Source organism: Pelmatolapia mariae, linkage group LG3_W, assembly GCF_036321145.2.
Source record: "Pelmatolapia mariae isolate MD_Pm_ZW linkage group LG3_W, Pm_UMD_F_2, whole genome shotgun sequence".
Taxonomy (NCBI): Eukaryota; Metazoa; Chordata; class Actinopteri; order Cichliformes; family Cichlidae; genus Pelmatolapia; species Pelmatolapia mariae.
In genome coordinates, this window is record NC_086229.1 from 43293086 (window position 1) to 43312628 (window position 19543).

The following is a 19543-nucleotide window of genomic DNA, read 5'->3' on the forward strand; positions in this document are numbered from 1 at the left end:
TTAAAGTGGAGACTGTGAGCCAGGAAAACGTCCCATAAACACTCCAAAACCTTGTTTGAAGTCTTCCTAGAAGAGCTGAAGCTGTTACAGCTACAAAGGGTAGGCTATGATCATAGTAAGCCCTGTGGATTCAGGATGAGGTGTCCCTCGAATTCATATTCGTGTGAAGGCAGACGAATGAATACTTTTGGAAATATAGTGTATGTACCTATTTAGAAGCCATAAAAACTTTATTGGAGTCACTGGGTTATAAAAATGTGATAGATAAAAGTCCAGTTAACACTGATTTTAGATATGACCACAAATTAAACTGTAAACTGTGAACTTGAACAAACATATGTAACATTTATTTCAGGAAAACTCTGGTAAACAAAGGGAAACAGCTTCAAGATGGAAAATCTCAGAAGAAGAAGTAGTGCATGCCAACATAGTGAACCCTGCATAGCCCTAAAAACTAAAGCAGTGCTCAACTTAACTAACGTAGACATTTACATACATAAAAACTACATGCAGCATCATTGCAATCACCACACTCAAAACAATATTTATACCCAAAACGTTGACTTTAAGCAATTTGATTATATGTAATTTTTGTTAGATATGTATAATGTTAAACATTCAATTTAAAAGAATCTGGTCAAATGAAGTTGGTTCAGTGCTTTACATTCAGTTTCTACCAAGCATATTGTCCATATTAGAAATTACTGTTTATGAGGGCCAATAATCTTTCTTTTTTCTTTTCTAGTAACCGAAGGTAAACCAGATGTTGGAGGTGGGCATTGGTACTGCAATAAGCATTAGTAAAGTTTTACCTGACATTATTTATGACACCAGTAATGGGGTGATTTGGAGGGTAAAATCAGCTAACATGGGCAATATTTTTTTGTAGTTAAGTAATAAAAGCTGCCTCTGAACTTTTTTGAAGGTTATTATTTTTATAAGCTAATGGTGATAAAGATTGGTTGGAGGGGCTTCCTGTGAGGGGCACTAACACACTATAGAATCACCATTGCTCCTTATCCAGACTTAATTTGAGGAGTGTTTCCTTTGTAACATAAGATTACATTAATAATTAAAAAAAAATCCCAATCCAAGTGTTTCCTAGTTTTATATATGTAACTTTAATATCTTTGGGTTTTATATTAGCAGTAAAACAAAGCAAAGTGTTTTTAAGATTTAACCTTTAACTACCTTTATATGATTTTGGCAAATAAATAAATAAATAAATAAATCTAATAATCTACCATTGCTGACAATGACTCACTTCCTCTCACTTTTCTAATTCCAAGTAGGGACTGCAAGTACCTAAACATAAGTATTTATTTCTGGGTGTTTTTGTGCTATTCAAATACAAATGCAGGGTTCTCCTCACCCTCTTCCTCCTTCAGACAGAAACCAACTGAAGGAGGAGGAAAGGAATGGGATGTTTGGATTAGCTCTGCTCCTCAGCTGCTGACAGACAGCTTCTGCAGATCCCTGCTTTGCTGAGTCTAGACTTGCTGGCCTCTATTCATAGCTCCATATTGGACTACATCTCCTGGCTCAAGCCGCTAATGCACACAGACTTAAACACAATCTGAAATTATACTTTCACTAGCCACATCCTCCTCCTGTCAACTGCCCTCTGTGGAAAATCACCATCAGATTTTAGTGAGGACATGAAAAGTTTCATGTTTTATGTCCCTGGAGGTTCAAGATGGTACTCGTATCCATTTTCTCTACTGCTCTTCCCCACTGGAATAGCGCAGAGGCTGGAGACACTGTCCGGTGTTGAGGGAAAGTCATGAGTTACAGGTCATTCAGTGATGTGTCATCATGACGTTGTCGTCGTCTTCGTGCATGTAGAGCTGCGTCACGACACGGACGTGCGAGATTTTTTTCACTGCCTTGTGAAACATTAGCTTCATATCCTTCGACTGCTTCCTCGGAATGCAAATGCTGGTGCTGAGAGGAAGAGGAGAAGCAATCAAAGGGGGAAGAAGAAGGAAAGATGAACAGAAAATTAACACAAGATGGGAAAAGATTACTTCTTTTAATGTTGGAATTAGCTTCAGCTATGAGTAAATTATTACAAAAAAGATATAAAAGAATCTTTAAAGAAAAAATTTAACATTTTGGGGAATACGCTTCTTTAGTTTCTCGCTATGAGTTAGACGATGAAATCACTAACACTCGTATCCATGAAAGTCTAGGAGAGCTATAGTCAGGTAGTGATTAGCATAGCTTAGGTTTAGGTCTGGAACCAGAACAAAAACTGTTTTATTAATTAAAACAGCCAAATAGATGACTTAAAAAGTTAGGCTAAATTTGCATATCTTTTAACATCTGCATAGCCTAGCAAATTGTTTAGCTCACTTCAGCTAACCAGATATTAGTTTGCTAAAGTGCTAAAATAGCATTAATCTGACTTTTTAACAGGATGTTGAACAATACCTTTAAAGGTACTTTATGCAATTACCATCTGCAAAATCTAATTACTGTTATGTGTTTAGATGTTTTTGGGTGTGTACTGTTGCTTTTTAAACCTTTTAACTAGCTACACCTGTTTCCTTATTGAGGCTTTGTTATGCTGCCATTTTAAAAAGCAATGTGCTCTTAATGGCTTAGTTTGCATTCTAGAATTACAAACTGGTAATACATGAAAGTATAGGCCAACCCCAGTTCAACCTGTATCTATATATCTTCAACACAGTAGAAACTTTGAGCATGAAGTTATAGTAACTGTTTCTTCACAGTCTCTTGATGGCTTTAGTTCATTTTGGAAGGTTTTAAACACAGGAATTTACAACAAGTACAATCATGCGAAACAGAAAGTTTTTACAGGACTCTCTGAAATCCTGCGAAAAACTAAGTACACTGCTTCCAATAGGAAGTATCAGAGAGCGGAAGTTTCGGTAGTTTGGTGGTCTGGAGTATTCAGGTGCTTGTTAACACAATGCCATAGTCTTCCCAGGAGTGGACACCCCAGCTAATTCACCTCAAGGTCAGACCATGTTCAATGTTCAAAGAAACTGCGAAAAATCCAAGAGCTACATCTCAGACTCTACAGGGCTCGGTTAGTTCAAAGTTAAAGTTCATGACAGCACAATTAGCAAAAGACTCAACATGTATGGCTTGTTTGGAAGGGTTGCCAGAAAATACCCTTTCTCTAAAAAGAATAGCTTAAGTTTCCAAGTCGAGTAAACCACAAGACTTCTGGAACAATGTCCTTTGAACAGATGAGACCAAATGAGGAGATATTTGGCCATAATGTACAGTGCCATGTTTGGAGAAAACCAAACTCAGCACATCAGCACAAACAAGCTTATACCAACTGTCAAGCACGGTGGTGGAGGGGTGATGATTTGGGCTTGTTTTGCAGCCACAGGACCTGGACAGCTTGTAGTCATTGAGTTGACCATGAACTCCTCTGTATACCAAGGTATTTCAGAGGTGTCAGGAAATCTGTCTGACAGAAAAAGTTTGGCCCTATATGGGTAATGTAACAGGACAGTGACCACAAGCAAAACAGATTTCACACAACTGCATAGACTCCTGTGAAAGCCTTCTTTTTCACATGACTGTACATTTAAGAAAAGAAAAAAAGGAAGTAAACATTGGAAATAACATCTATACAGACAAGGTCATAAATACAACAAATATAAAGACATTTGTGGTGTTTCCTCAGTACATAGTCAATTTAGAGGTGCACTAATGAAAATAAAGCATCTGTATTGGAGACATGTATGAAGAAGCACCATGACATATCAGATTTCACTTTTCAGCCCAGGTCAGTTGGTGTCGGTACATCACCACATTAAACGAAAAGCTTGCTTTGGGAATATTTCCCTCAAATGGGGTAAGAACCTTAAACAGATGAAATTTTTAAAAATTAAGTTTATGATTAGCTCAAACATTTCGAGTGACAACAGTGATGTGGCGAATGGTCCACATGTGACATTTTCATTTAAAAAAACTTGTAAAGTAGAAGAACTGAGTTTTGTCAGTGATAAAAAAAGAGGACTTTCTATTTAATGGACAAAATCCCCACATCTCTCCCTTGAACTGTCTTTAGATATTGCCGTTTTTGTTTGCATTTACTTGTCTCTTGACCGACGTCAAAATCCCACAGGAAATCTTTCGTTTAGTTTAAGCTGCAAGAAACTTCGCATCAGATATGAGTAACAGTGTAATGGTAAAATGAATGAACAGAAGAAATTTATTCAAACATTAGATTTCCTAACCGCTTTTTCATGTCTGCAGGCTTTTTGTATGATCAATAATTCTCAAGTAATCTTGACAAATTAGAAATTGGGACCATAAGTTTCTCCTTTTGAAATATGCTGGTTTCAGTGCTAAGGCATAACTTATTTTTTAAAGTTTCATTACTGTTTGGTGGTTTGTTAAAAAGTGTTTGCAGTTACAAGTTGATGAGTTCCATGCAACTATGGTTTGCCAACCCAACTATGGGTAACCATGGCAATCTGGTAGTGACCAAAGCAATTACAAGGAGGTTTTTGGCAGAACATCATCTTTAGGACCAGCAAGCAAGCTCCAGCAACCGCTCAACAGCTGGTTGGGGAACATACATGTTGGCTCAGGCCTTTATTTTGAAAAAGCTCAAAGAGCTATTGTACCAGATTCCCATTTATATGACAAGCTGCTTCATGCTGTGGCTAAGATTTCTTGTGTAACTTTGAAGGTGTCACATTTAAGACCCAATCGAATGCAAACAAACTGCACTGAGACAGTTCATTCCCCAACATATGTTTGCCCAATGATGAGTAACGTTGCCAACCAAGCCAGTAATGTTATACATTTTTTTATAATGCATAACATTACCTCAGTTTTTCTTCTTTGCAAGTTGTTCCTGTTGTTGTTTCTCGGCTTTCCGTTTCTTGTACTGGGCTATCTCGGCCATCTGCAGCCCATGGGCCATTTGCCTGTTGAGATGAAGTGAACAGCGTGATGACAGCACACACATACGCACACAGTGTAGTCCTGCAATGGCTCGGCTTTCTCTCCAAAGAACAGATTAGCTGACAGGTGGATTTATAGTAATAGCCACAGCTTAGGTCCACAGCTTTATCCTGTAATGTTAGCAAAGGAGCCTGTCTGTATCATAATAAAAGCTGAAATCTTGTGCTCAGTGTGCAGTTTAAGTCAGGGGTCGGCAACCTGCGGCTCCGGAGCCGCATGCGGCTCTTTAGTCCTTATAGTGCGGCTCTGCGTGGTTTGGGAAAATAAATTAGAAGTATTTAGCTGAAGTGTATTTTATTTATGTTAGTTCTTTTTTAACTTGTAGTTCTAAATTGGAAGATTATTGTGATATTGAAATATAAAAATAAAATTATATTCTATTATTTTTTCATCGCTCAAAATAAGCGTCACACTCACGGAAGCCGGTGTACCCGCCAAAATGCCGTGCATTTATCGAGACTTTCAACCCCAGGTAGGCCAATTATGGATCTTCGGATCCACATTATGTCAACAGCTATTCTCAACCGTGAACTATGTTAAAAACAAACACCGCTCACGCCTCACAGATGACAGCTTACAGTCCTGCATAAAGATGAAAGTGACTTCGTACAGCCCCGATTTGCAGACACTGTGCGCAGAGGTTCAGGAGCAGAAGTGCCATTTTAAACATATCACGGCAGACCCGACGATGTTTGCATGAACACGCTTTTCAGCATTTCTTTATTGACCACTTTTCACACATGGTTGCTGTACGCATACAGCCGGCTGTAGCTTTTCAGCTCACAGCCCGACACATACCAACACAACAGCAGAGAGAGCACAGACGTTAAGGTGGTGAGGCGTGATTACGGGTGCCGCTCAGGTGCGTCGCCTCCCCTGCAGCAGCGCAGCAGACCACGCCCCGCCACACACATTAACCAGGTAAAATACATATTTAAGCAGAATTTTTCAAATATCTATTTTTCTGTTTTTAGCAGCATAGTGCTTTTTTTCCAATTATTTTTTAAAAGCCAGGTCAAGGCTCCAAAAGCCCAAAGGCGATATAAGGGTGGTGGCTCACAACAGTTTTTGTTTGCTACATGGATCATTTTAGTTCAGCTGGGTGTCTTTCTTTTTGTTATATTTCTTTAAGAGTTCAAAATGTGTTAATTACATAAATAAAATGTAATTTTCTCTGTAGCACTTCATGGATTTTATAAGCAACACACTTTAGTTGTTCACACAAAGCATAAAGGTAAAAAACAATATATACAGTGTTATCTTCATTTTAGATGTCAAAAAGTATTTGCGGCTCCCAGTGTTTTCTTTTGCGTGGAAACCGGGTCCAAGAGGCTCTTTGGGTGTTAAAGGTTGCTGACCCCTGGTTTAAGTGAACAAGGCACACCAAGCCATTACCAACAAACTCACAGCTGTAAATGTGAATAAATGTGAATGTGTAAAAACTTCTATAAAACTACGTACTCCAAAAAATAAGCGTTTTTTTTTTTTTTTTTTTCAAATGTCTGAAATGACCTAAATGTATTGTAAGTTATAAGTTGTGGTTTTGTTAGTAGCAGTAACACAGTTGTAATATTAATTCTGATGGATACCTGCAGTCAGTGTTTTCTCCTTTTAACTCAACCTTTCATCCAGTTTTTGCATCTAAACTTAACCACCATGGACAGAAAACATTAGTAATTATGTTTGACTTTTCAGATTTGATGAAATGACATTTAAGAGTATGTTTGGAGCAACTCAGTTCCCCTACCTGCTTTTCCAGCCAGAATCTAAACACTGTTCTCAGTTTTTCCTTTTTAAAGAGCTTATTTTGCTTTGTTCGGATGGTTCAGGTTCTCACATTCAAACTGGAGTTTTAAGAAAGTTGAGGAAGGAATCACAAATAGACGATGGGCCTGGAATCAAACTAGCAGCTGCTAACAATGAGACAGTTCATGAGCCTAAACACATTTTGACTGATCCCACATGATGATAGGACCCTTTAAAATATACGTTTTGAAGTTTTCTCCAGTGAATTATCAGAAATCCGACAAAACATCCCAGGGTACCAAAAGTAATTTCTGTTCTTCCGCATCAGAGACATTAAATTGGTGCCGTTTTGCTGTCGAAATTATGAATTATCCCATGATGATACTCGGAAATGGTTAGAGAGAACAATCTTGGTGGAGTGGGTGCAACCTTTGTCATAATTTGTGTAAGGTGGAAGACATCTGCAAACACATGTAGGATAGGGAAGCCAAAACATTTTATTCTTTGCTGTACATTTTTAAAGAAAGCAGCTTTAAAAATAAATTTCAGCTTCATACTTTTAATAAGTCTGTGGAATTATTTATAATGTAGATGGGCAAGGTTTTTTTGTTTGTTTTGGGTATTTTTTGTTTTTGTTTTGCTTTAGCTGCCATTAATAACTACTTGATGTCATTTATTTTGAAAATCTGATATATTTCTGTAAACTTTTCAGAACAAACTACGAGCTGTTATTTTGAAAATTTCCCTCCAAATTAACTGATTCCTGTTTTAGTCTTTAAATTAAAATAACAGTAGCTCAAAAGGTCAGGTAGGGTGTGACCTGCACTTCTTACTATTATGGTCATGGCGCATGTCTGTATATGTCTTTACGTAAACTATTTGCTCCCTAACAATTGGGCCAATCTTAAAAAAGCTTTACACAAACGTCATCACACACACAGCAATTAATAACTGCAAGGGTTTTTTTTTTTAAGTTTTATTATAAACCTGAATTATTTGGATTTTTCTATATGTTGTGTTTATTTCATCTTCCCAAATGCAATGTTACATTTGTGTTTGTTTAATTTGTCACATTCAACAATTACCATCTGTCTATAATTTAACGGTCACTAAAATTTTTATCTGTGAGAGAATTTGGCATGATGTGTTGCTGTTTTTACACTAAAACAAGCATGGGAATTGTTTTTAGTGGATGGACCAGTGCAGGACTCAGAAACTTAGACAGCGTCGAGTGCAAAAAGTTGAGGGTAAAAAGGAAGAGGCAGAGTAACACAGGAGAAGGAGAAAAGTCACTTATCCCTACCCAGACTTGAGCTCTGGAGGAACAGGCAGGGGTTTGGTAAATCCATCTCTCCCTACGAGCCAGTAGGTCTCCTCTATTCCTTTCCCCTGAGAAAGATATAGAAAGAAACTATAAGAGGCTGTATTTCCACTTCATCTGATCATAATGGTGAAACCCATATTTTGTGTTTAAGGGCTGTACCCGGACTTCTGTCCTTCCTCTCAACTCCAACTTGTAGCCAAGATTTAGTTCATGGAGGACCTTCACTGTACTCTGATGAACATGGATCCTGTAAGCTGTAACAGATAAATGTTTAACAGATACATTTCCAGGTGAAGAAAGGTGACTTCACAACAAGTCCACATTCATGTCTGGCTATTTCATCCATCTACTGATTTTTCCGTTTATAGATTAGCAACTTACGCATCCCGCTGGACTCCATACGAGAGGCAGTGGTCACTGTGTCTCCAAACAGACAGTAGCGAGGCATGGTGAGACCCACAACACCTGCTACGCACGGACCTACAACACATACGTACACAGCAGGTCAATTTGACAATTTCTACTTGTCTAAATGTGTTGAGTTGCTGCCACATGATTGGCAGATTAGATATTTAACCTAATAAACTTGCCAGTGAGTCGGTAAGTAAATTGTTTTGTGATGAGTTTATGACTTCAGTTTGAAGTCTCACTGAAAATCATATAATTTTCTAACTTATGGCTCAGTTTGGACTAAAAATAATAATAAAGGAGGGTCCTCTTTTACATATGTCTACCTTGTTGACAAGTTGGCAACAGCCCAGAGGTTCAAATTGAGGCTTCAGAGGGAAACTTGTGTGACAGCAAAGTAGCTGTATCCATATTCTAAATGGTTAAAAGTCAATGGCTTTGGGTTTCTGGTAGTTTATCAAATTTTGTGCCAATAAAAATGCTAAAAATCACTGACACATCATATATGCTTACATTTTAAATAACCATGAAGTGTACATTACTTCAAATTACTCTACACTGACAACTGTACAACTAAAAACCCCTCCTTCACATATTGCACTAATGCTTTAATACCTGTGTGAAGTCCTATTCGTATCCTCACTGGAACATCAGGCATGTGTCTCATTTTAAAGGTCCCCACAGCACTCAGAATGTCAAGAGCCATGTTGGCTATTTCTGTAGCATGTCGGATGCCGTTAGGAACTGGAACACCTGACGCTACCATGTAAGCATCGCCTATTGTCTCCACCTGGAGGAGATCAGAAATGAATAAGCATCAGTGTCATGTGATGAGATTTAATACCAGAAGCCACAGTACGACTACATAAAAGATTCTCACCTTGTAGACATCATGGTTTCCTATGATGGCGTCAAAGAGCGTGTAGAGGTCGTTGAGGAGATCGACCACTTCAATGGGTTCACTGTTAGCTGAGATGGTGGTGAAGCCAACGATGTCACTGAAATACAGTGACACCTGGTCAAAATATTCTGGTTCAACTGTCCCGCCCACCTTCAAAGCCTCTGCCACAGACCTGGAAAAAAAAAAGTGAAAATAAGTGTGATTGTGGCCAGGTAAACAGGAGGAAAGAGCCAGGTATCAAATAATGTGTAAAGGTAACAGCATTATCCTCATCTTTATACCATTGAAAATAATTACTTACGGAGGCAGCATCTGTGTCAAAAGCTTCTCTGTCTTCTGTTTTTCTATCTCTAGCTCCTCTGTCCGCTCTCTGATTAGCTCCTCCAGGTTAGACGAGTACTGCTCCAGCATCCTCAGCATAGAGTCAATGATGTTGGTTTTCTTCCCCTTGTTGATGTTTTTGAACTGAAATGAGAACATCGACATCCTCAAAACCCACCAGAGTTCTCCAAGAAATATTGTTTCAAACATATTTTCTCAAAATAAAAATGTATATTTTGTAATAGCCCTACCTGGTCAAAGATTTCATCAAAGGCCGGCCGCTTGTCTGGCTGTTCGTTCCAGCACTGTTTCATCAGCTGGATACACTCCATTGGAGCATAGTCCGGACTGACCACTGGACGGCACAGAGGAGGAGGCTTACACAGCTTCTCTATTATTTCTAAAACACAGAGAAACACCAGCAGTTAAATGAGGATGACAGTACTGGTAAGTCAATTGATGCAGAAGGAAACAACTTTTATCAACTTTACACCTCCCCATTTGGCTAAGAACATATGTGCAGTGATTTATTGAAACATCTGCAAACATACATAGAAATACAGTATATAAGAAAGAAACAGAGCTTGTACAGTTCTAACCAGCCTAAAGGTCAGTATTTGGTATGAACACCTTTATTCTTCAACATAGCCTTAACTTTCTTAGGCAGCTTTCTTGTCATTTCTTTAAGTAATCTTCAGGAATAGTTTTCCAGATTTCTTGAAGGACATTCAAAGCTCTTCTTTTGGATGTTGGCTGCCTTTAGATGATCCCAAAATGCTTCAACAATGCTGAGGTCCAGGCCCTAATGAGGCAAATCCATGACTAATAGTGCTCCACTGTGCGTTTTTCTATCCAGGTATCATTTTTACTGCACTGGCAGTGTGTTTGGGATCATTATTATGCTGGAAAATGAAACTGTTGCCATTGTAATGTTTTTCAGATAGTATTACATTGTGGTCGAAATCTGAATGTACTTTTCTGCATTCATCATTCCATCAATTTTGACAAGATCTCCAAAACCACTGGCTGAAGTGCAGCAACAAAGAGCCCCTACTGTGTCTTATAGATGACTGTAAACACAATGTGTTCCTCTCTCCTGACCTCATGTCTTTTGAATTTTTTTGTACATTCAACCAAAGAAATGGGAACAAACTGAGCTGCTAGTACCCAAGCACCCAAAGATACAATTTAAAATTGGTTCTTTGCTAAGTTGCATGTTATGTGTAGGCACAAGTTCACTCTAGATTTCTGCCTGCTGGAGCCTTTAAATTGGAGGAATCTTTTCATAGAAGAATCTAATCTTGTCAAGAATTGAAGCTGTCTAAATTATGCTCTCTGAGTCTGGACTTATGCGTTTCTACTAGATTTGGGAGGTGTATTAGTGTGAAGCTATTCTCTTGCCTTTATCAGACAGGTCCAACATGCAGAATGGAGGCCCTCTCACCACCACCTCCTGCATGATGATGGCGAAGCTGTACACATCACCGGGTAGAGTTCCGTGTAGTCCTGCCTGGCCACTCCTCAGGATCTCTGGAGCAGTCCAAAGTAACTCTTGCACAAAGATGAGGGCATTATTTTTAAAACAGGTTGATCGTGCTTTGTTCAAGTAACTCTTCCTATTGCATAGTTTGTCTCACCATCTGCATGTGGCTCAACATAGGGGAACCTCTGAGCCTCTAGGACCTCATTGTAGCCATAGTCTGTAACCTTCAGGACAAAACGTCCATCCACCACACAGTTGCGAGACTTTAGACGAGTGTGAGACACTCCACGGTGATGGAGATACTTCATACCCTTAAAAGTATAACATTTTAAAACTCTTTGATTAATCCTGACTGCAGATAAGGATATGTTCCTTGTCTAAAAAATACCAAAAAATACTCGTGTTCCTGCTATCTGCTCCTAATCTGCCATTCACCTTAATCAGATCCAGCAACAGAGATGACTTGAACATCCAGTCGAGCTTGACGTCTTCGTTTAGGAGCAGGTCCTCGAGGCTTCCTCTGGAGCAGAACTCAGTCACAATGGCGAATACGCCACAGTCATGAAAAAAGCCAAGAAAAGGGTTGACGTTCTCATGACGCATGTCCTTCATCTGCAGACAGAAACATCTTGATTTTCACGTTTTTGGGCTTACAAGACCAAGGTTTACAACAAGAAGAAGGTATAACTGAATCTGTCTCTGCAACAAAACACCATGTCATCAGCTGAGAACCTCATACTCATGTTCATGGTGGCAGTAAATGCCCTGACATTTTTTTCTGGTTCTTGGTAAAAAAAAAAATTAGATTTTATGTATGGCATTCTTTAAGTCTTTAGTCTATGAAAGCCTACTAAGAGAAATCCCTGAAGATGGAAACCCAGAAACTATTCAAATGGATGCCAAACCACAACTTTAATCATGTAAAGTAAGGATTTTTTTCAAAAAAATGTCATTAAGGATACATGGGAGGTTGTCAGATGTTGTCTTTATGAAGAAAGTAGTCAAACTGAAAAATATCTACTTTGTCATGTAACAATATTACGTACCAGTTCAAACACATCACTCGTTTTGGGATTGATGCTGCTAAACGTCCCATAAGGAAGTCTCTTCAGCCACGCCCAGTCCCCCTAGTGGTGAAAAACACCAAACAGCGCAAATACTTAGACATCTTTTTAGGCTTTTAAGCCATATAAACCCTTTTAATTTTTGCACATCTATGCTGGACCAATGCTGCATGAGTTACATGGAGCAATCTGTAACTGTTTTATTTCTGTACAGTTTCGAAACTGTTGCACTGTAGCTCATAAATGGATGGCCTTGCCTCAAAAATTACAACGTTGGAGTTTTCGTAGGTGGCTGGCGATTGGGTGGAAATCGTTGAGGCAAGACTGCGTTCAGACATGCTCTTCATGCCGCTAGTCCTACTGTCATCCAGACTCAGCTTCTACAGAGAAGAAAATTTGTCTACTTTCAGTCGGTTTCAACTTTACATCACACAATATTATCAGTTTGGATAAATACAGGAAAATGTTAAATTAAGAATTCAAAATTCTAAGTAGACGGAGGCTAACCTTATTGCTAAGTGATGGGTTTATGAATGTGACATCGGCCAGTGTAAGTAAAATCTTGTTGGGACCTCTGACCAGCCGGATCTGATTTATCCGTCGCCTGATCAATGGAAATAAGGGGGGTTGATGAAAGTTAATGCTTGAGGCACCAAGATATCAGAAAAACAGCTACATGATGATAAGTTCTAAAGTCTTTACCTGGAAAGATTTTAATTTATAGTAATATTCCAGACCTCTTAGGCCCAACATCATGTTTTAAGACATCTTTGTACCTGATGCAGTAAATTAGTGGCACAGCAACAATAAAGGCAGCAATCACCCCAAGGAGCACGCTTATGGTTGAGAACAAATCCACTCCTGGAACAGAGAAGAAGAAGTTGAAAAACAAATTTTATCTTAAAAAAATCTGTAATAAAATGCAAACATTTACTAGCTTAAATTGTCAAAGCTTTAATTTTAATTGTTAGTTTAAATTAAACTGTGAAGTAGGTATGACACTTCCAACGGTACAAATACTTGTAATGAAATTTTTGCAACAAAAGACAAACACTTTCTTGGAACTGCACATATAATTATATATTTGTTTGCAGTGTCATGTATCATTCTTTAATATCTCAAATGTACACTGAAACATCCAGAGCACAGATATCAATGTGACATACTGTATATAGACGTGTGCTTGGTCCTTGCCAAGCAGCAACTTACAGAAGTTCCTTAAATGGCCACAAGGGGCTGCCTTCATGAGTCAAGCCCCACAGACTCCTATGTTAAAATGTCCAACCTTACCGCAGAAAAATACAGGTTTTGGTTTCTTTTAGCTAATTTCTTCAATAACTATTTTAAGGGTTGGGATTTTTTGTGTTACTCAACTGTTTTATTGTTATTTCAATATTTTATAATGGCTTAAAATTATGCCTTTTTAGGAAAGTGTTGGGTTATAATAGGCTAGTCATTTAAGTCATTGAAACACACTCTTGAATGTATTGTATTTGTGGTGTTGGTGCCTTTTCACAGCTTCACAGCAGTAACCCAATGGATGAAGTCAAAGTTGCCACATCCTCACCTCCTGAGCAGATGACTCCTGGAGTAAACCAGCATGAGGAATCTTTCTTGGGTCCATAACCTCGAGGGAAATGGATGTCTTTACCCAAGAAGCGGACCATACCGATCTCCATGTCGATCCTGTCATTAGTCAGATCAGTTGTTAATTTTGAATGGTATCTGTACTTGTACAGCATTTCTCTTGACTTGCCTTCATTCCTTCATTTCCTGGTCAGACACAATAAAACACTAAACATGCAATCTCAGCTCTTAAATACCTGTGTGTTGGCTTCAGCTCCCAAGATATTCCATCTGTGTCCAGTATGAGGTATTCCAGCAGAGCTGCTCCAGACCCATTAGTTTTAATTGGGTGGCTGAAGCCCTGCAAAAAAAAAAAGGTACGTCCGTTTATCCTTTGTATAGATCTTTCTCATCTTATCATATAGGCTATTCTATTTTATTAAATAATTAAATACAGAAATGAATTATATTACCTAGTGAGAAAAGTAACTTTTTAGAGTTATATTGTACACTAAAGCAGCTTCAGAAACCAAAATAGATGGAAAGCCTACAACAGCAGCAAGGAATTAGGCATAAAAAAAAAGTAGACCCAGTGCTGTGTCTCATTACCTGGAAGGCCAAGTTTCGGCTCTGTCGTGCCAAATTTCCTCCAGACATCCACTCCCTGGACTCCCGAACCCGATGGACTGCATGAGCCATGAAGATGACAGAGTTGTAGATGGTACCAAACAGAGGCGATACCTACAGCACACACAGAGATGTCAACTTCAGCTGCTTTGCTTATGGCAATGTCTTCAATAGAAAGACAATGCTTAATGTATTAAAATCTCTTTCCGTGCATCACCTGCTGGGGTTTCAACGTACTCGCCACCTCTCCTCTTTCCATGGCCTCTCTATAAGCCTCGTAGAACGACACCCGGGGTGAGTCGATGGTGACGGTCAGCACGGCATCATAGGCCCGCAGCAGTTTGTTGTTTCTCTTCAGAGCTGGGTAGGTCACATTATGGTAGGGCAGACTGTAGAGCAGGGTGTCATAAGGAAGAAACACTAGAGAGCCATCAATCATCTGCATATCGTAGGCCGTCTCCAGTAGAAGCCTCTGGGCTGTTCCACCAATCAGAACCGAGTGCATGCAGAGGATCACAACTGGGACGAGAAATGAGACTGAACATCAAGATCTGACATGTTTCATCATTGACTGACATTGTCTTTATGTGAAAAGAAGTAAATGTTTTTCTACCGATTGACAAATTGTTAGCCAATATGCATTTCCTTCATAGTCCATCTTTATAATCAAAATGAGCTCAATTAACAAAATGTCATATTGTACTCAGTCTGATATGACACTAGCAACTGAGTCCTTAAATAATCAGGAAAATGTTTACTAAGGTTGTAGCACAAGCAAGTTGAGAACTGTTTTCCTGTAGACCATAAAAAACTGGAAGTTTTTATGCAACCCTTGTGGTTGCATAAGAAATTTGGGTTTAAGGTACTTCCTACTAACCCGATTGCGTAAACCCTCATTTAGATTTTGCTAATCCACTAGTTTGCAAATGTCTACTCAGGTGCAAGTGACATAAATTTCATCATCAGATGGTCAGGGTCAATGAAGATGATAACAGGAATGACTACTTGACCATCGAATATCCAGTTGAGCGCAAGTGAGTTGAGACTTAAATGAATATAAATGAATACTGACCTCGTATTTCACTCATCTTGCGGACCTTGGTGAGAGCTCGTCTGATGCCGTGAGGTGTGTTCTCCATAAAAGTGACCAGTCTGACTGGCATGCCATGGCTCCTCAAGGCGTCAGCCACCTGGACATGATAGAGAAACATGGCCTAGACAAAACTTCAAAGACTGATAGTGTTGGCTTTATGATCAGGCACTTGATGTTGTAACTCTTCTAGGTATCTAGGCAGCATTCAGAAACCTGTGGCTGTTTTTGGAGTCCAAATGTGAAAACAAAGGATTTCAAACCTTGGTTGCTGTTTCCATCCAGATGTCCTCAGAGGAAGAGATGATGCCAATGTGAGCCCACCTGAAGTAGCTCATGACACTAAGTAGGACCCAGGTAGGTCTTGCCATCGAGCGAGCAAAAGTCGGATGGCTCCGAACATCATCCAACTCATAGCCAACACATCCCCAAGGAAACAGTGCCTGGAAGATTAAAGTAGACAAGAAAAAGGTTTTGTAACGAGACAAAATCACAGCAAAATATGATTAGTTTGATGTGTTAAAGATGTGTGGTAGACACATTCCAGCTTACTTTATTCCAGCCTTTGCTCAGCATTGAAGCAGCATCACAGTAGCCTGGGTTGGCTGGGCCAATGTAGCCTGAAGCTTTGGTGTGGAAACCCACAAATGCCTCCAGTGCCCTGGATGTCTCACATGGCTCCTGAAAAAAAGTCCAATAATCCAAAAATTTATACTGAAGCAAACCAGCCAGAAGGAAAAAAAGGTAAATTAACTTGAAACAGCCATGCATCAATTTTCTTTCATGCAGTGTAGTGCAGCTAAATTATATTTGCAAGGATATAGGTTTGTTCAGAAAGAACAAATCTTGACTAGCTCTTTGTTTCCAGTGTTTAAGCTACTCAACAGCATAGCAAATGCAAAGTTAAATTATAGTGGCATACTGTTTAAATGTTGAGCAATTTCTTTAATATAAGGTGTTCTTTGCCTCTGCATACTTTTTGAATGCTTGTTCCTGTTTTGTTTTTTGGGATTTTGGGCTTAATTTATAGATTAATGTTGCTAGCTAAATAAGCTAACTTTGGTTATCTAACAAAGCTTTCCTTGCTGAGTAACCCATAATCTTAATGTATTTGGTTCATGTATATCAGCAAATATAATGCTAAGAGTGAATCATGTGTGGAGCTGAGGTCAGTTGTGTACCTGCAGCACTGCATACTCAAATGTTACAGCATAGGACAGCGAGGCATCCTTGTTGATGCGATTGACGGCGAGCTGAGCTGCCACACTGGGAAGGGCCTTGGCAAAGAGAGGGTCACATCCCCAGGGCCCCACCACTCCAACCCGAAACCAAGCTGCCTGGGTTGGACAGGGCAGGGAGGCCAGGAGGATGAAGAGGAACCTCAACAGGCCACAAAGGGAAAGGGGTGTGAGGGAAGGAGGAAGATTTGGAGCGCAGCAGCAAGGATTTAAGGAGGAAGGAGGATGAGCCGAGGGAGATGACTTAATTATAAAAGCTGAGTAGGACAGGCAGAAATCAGGAGATGATTCTGGTGTCTTCTTCCATGTCTGAGGTAAGGAGGTGAAGGCACGGCGTTGCTGTCGCATCTCAAGGCTCACAGAAAGGTTGGTGAGGAAAGTCTGAAAGTGAAAGTGTTGCTTCCCTAAAGTTTAGATGAGTGAAAGAAAGAAAAGCCTGTCACTTGAGCTCCTTTCCTCAAACAACATTCAGCAAGCACCAGGGAAATGTCATACAGTGTTTCCATCTAGATTGTCTTTTTTAGAGGTTTGAGGATATTTGACTCCAAGTCTCATCAAGTTTAGTTCTGACTTAAAAGAAATTGATGCTTTTGTGGGACAATAATGAGACTTTTTTTACTCTTCTCCACTCATAGAACTGTAACCTAAATAATTTTCTCTTGCTTGAGAAATGGTGACATAACTTATAAATCTTTTAAATGTAAGTTGCTGTAGAAATGTGAGTTATCTGAATTTCAGGTGTATACTGAGATAAATTTAAGAAAACATTAAAAAAAAGAAAAGTATTAGATTGAATTACCGAGAAAGCAACGGTTCAGTCACAAAGACAACTGTCTTTTTTTGAATATCACTTAAACCTAATGAGCTGAGGAAGTCTCAGCTTGTAGTTTTGTGTACAGTTTCATTTTAAAAGATCACTTCCTGAGTGTTTTAAACTTGTGTGCCTGTTTTCCTCCCTGCAGACCACTAATTTGTTTCAGCTGTTTATTGTTTCTGAGCTAGTTCTCTTCTTATTCCTGTTCAGTCATTTTGGTTTCTTTGTGAAGCCCGTGTCTTTCTCTCTGGGCTTTGGTTTGTTTTTTCTTCTTGGATTATTCATTTCATTTCATCCATCCATCAAACCTTACATCTGCAGGTGTTTAATTCAGAACATTAGATTAATTGTTTGCAGGCAGTGGTAATGATCGTTTTGGGTACTTACAGCTACTGCATTTTTAAGTTTAATGGATGCTACTTTATGCTCACAGATTTCTTCGGGGAGTTTATTCTGTACTATTTGTCCATGATATGCAATTTCATTGACTTTGTTTTCTACACACCAGTGACATCTTAAAATATAATGCATTCTTACTGATTTTAAAGAAGAAGAGACCTGCCAGCAAATTTCTCTTCAACCAGGTTAGTTAGTAAAAACTCCAGTAACAGATATTTGAGTTTTAATGTAACTTTACCTGAAAGCATGTCAACAGTTTATCAGTTGGGTACAACAGGCTTATCTGGTGTGACCTTGTACTGTTTCATAATCCTTGTGTAAAATTATTATCAGTGCTATGAACACAAAAAGATAAATCCAAGTGGCCTGGCTCTCAAATATCTCATATTTCATAGTGTTATAACAGGATTTTAGTACTCAGATTTTGCAGATTCTTGGTGTGTGAATTTTTCACGTTTATACTTGTGCTTGAGACGTTTTAAAGAAGCAGTGGATTTCATCCAATTTTTGCAACTTTACTCTTACCATCACCAGCTGGGGCTAATTCATTTTTCAATATATGTCTATCTAATTTTATTTGCGGTATTTAACTATGACAAGGTGTTCCTTGTTATGCCTGTCATTGTTTTTATTTTCAGGTTACTTACCATGCTTTGGTGAGAGGGACGAGAGGCAAATCTTCTGCACCAAACTGCCACATTTACGACTTGTTCCATCTTCTCGTTTTGTTTACATCCTGGAATTTAGTCCGTAAAGTTGTCCAGTATTGCTGCATTATGAAGAGTCATACATTTAAGTCAGCTACTGAGTCTGCAGAAGGTTAATAGCTTGTGCATTTGTGTGTATCAGATGACCTGGAATAAGTGTGTGTGTGTGTGTGTGTGTGTGTGTGTGTGTGTGACCTGGCCGGCTTGTCAGATTATATCAAATCCAATCAGGACCTTTTGGAGCGGTAAGCAGCACTGACTGAGAAGGGGAAGTGAAAACGATGTTCATTATCATCACTGGGCTTTAATCATATTTTCATATGTGTTAGTTGCAAACTGTACCCATGTAAATGCTGTAGAACAACAACAAATTAAGCTCGTTGTATTGTCAACATAATTTAATTTATCTCAGTGTAGTTTTTGTATCCTCACACACATGTGAGTTTTACTGACATCCTACTCGATGTTGGCCCACCATTTGCAGTTTACACGTTGATGTTTGAACGAGAGGGCCTCATCCGTATCTTTACAGACCCTGCTTTGCACTGGTGTGCAGCCATGTTGGAATGTTGGAACAAGGGGTCTTCCCCGAACTGCATGAAATTGTCCAAAATGTCTTGGTATACTGAAGCATTAAGAATTTCTTTCTCTGGAACTAAGGGGGCCGAGTCCAACTCCTGAACACAGCCCCACATCATAATCCACCTTCCACAAAACCTTACACTTGGCATAATAAATTAGAGAAGTACCGTCTCCTGGCAACCACCAAACTCAGTCTCATCAATCAGATTGGCAGATAGAGAAGCATGATTCGTCAGTCCAGAGAACATGTTTCCACTGCTCTAGTGGCTGGTGGAGGTGTGCTTTACACCACTGCATCCAACATTTTGCATTGT

The 19543-nt window shown here is 39.1% G+C and overlaps 1 protein-coding gene across 3 annotated transcripts; it reads right to left on the reverse strand.

Moving 5' to 3' along the window:
- Positions 1 to 325: 325 nt before the first annotated feature.
- gc2 (guanylyl cyclase 2) lies at positions 326 to 18810 on the reverse strand. 3 transcript variants are annotated; one of them, XM_063469445.1, is made up of 25 exons: positions 18588 to 18809; positions 16671 to 17131; positions 16042 to 16170; positions 15753 to 15932; positions 15472 to 15589; positions 14617 to 14918; positions 14382 to 14513; positions 14030 to 14133; positions 13774 to 13892; positions 12983 to 13067; positions 12714 to 12810; positions 12464 to 12586; positions 12189 to 12269; positions 11578 to 11754; positions 11297 to 11453; positions 11061 to 11210; positions 9911 to 10059; positions 9640 to 9803; positions 9318 to 9510; positions 9053 to 9227; positions 8411 to 8509; positions 8189 to 8283; positions 8009 to 8094; positions 4822 to 4922; positions 1835 to 1944 (listed from the first exon to the last, which is right to left on the reverse strand). In XM_063469445.1, the coding sequence occupies exons 2-24, from the start codon at positions 17073 to 17075 to the stop codon at positions 4823 to 4825; spliced, it is 3420 nt and encodes a 1139-aa protein (XP_063325515.1). In that variant the 5' UTR covers positions 17076 to 17131; positions 18588 to 18809; the 3' UTR covers positions 1835 to 1944; position 4822. The 3 variants fall into 3 exon arrangements, with proteins under 3 accessions (XP_063325514.1, XP_063325516.1, XP_063325515.1); XM_063469444.1 differs by lacking the exon at positions 4822 to 4922 and having other exon boundaries at positions 326 to 1944; positions 18588 to 18810; XM_063469446.1 differs by lacking the exons at positions 4822 to 4922; positions 16671 to 17131 and having other exon boundaries at positions 326 to 1944.
- Positions 18811 to 19543: the final 733 nt, after the last annotated feature.

What these genes read in the sequence shown, in the direction of transcription:
- gc2 (XM_063469444.1), bottom strand. Translation starts at nt 17,075, where the DNA reads ATGCGACAGCAACGCCGTGCCTTCACCTCCTTACCTCAGACATGGAAG. An exon ending in GGATGGAAACAGCAACCAAG is followed by an intron (nt 15,590 to 15,752) that starts GTTTGAAATCCT and finishes TATCATGTCCAG; the next exon opens with GTGGCTGACGCCTTGAGGAG. An exon ending in TGTTGAGCCACATGCAGATG is followed by an intron (nt 11,211 to 11,296) that starts GTGAGACAAACT and finishes TCTTTGTGCAAG; the next exon opens with AGTTACTTTGGACTGCTCCA.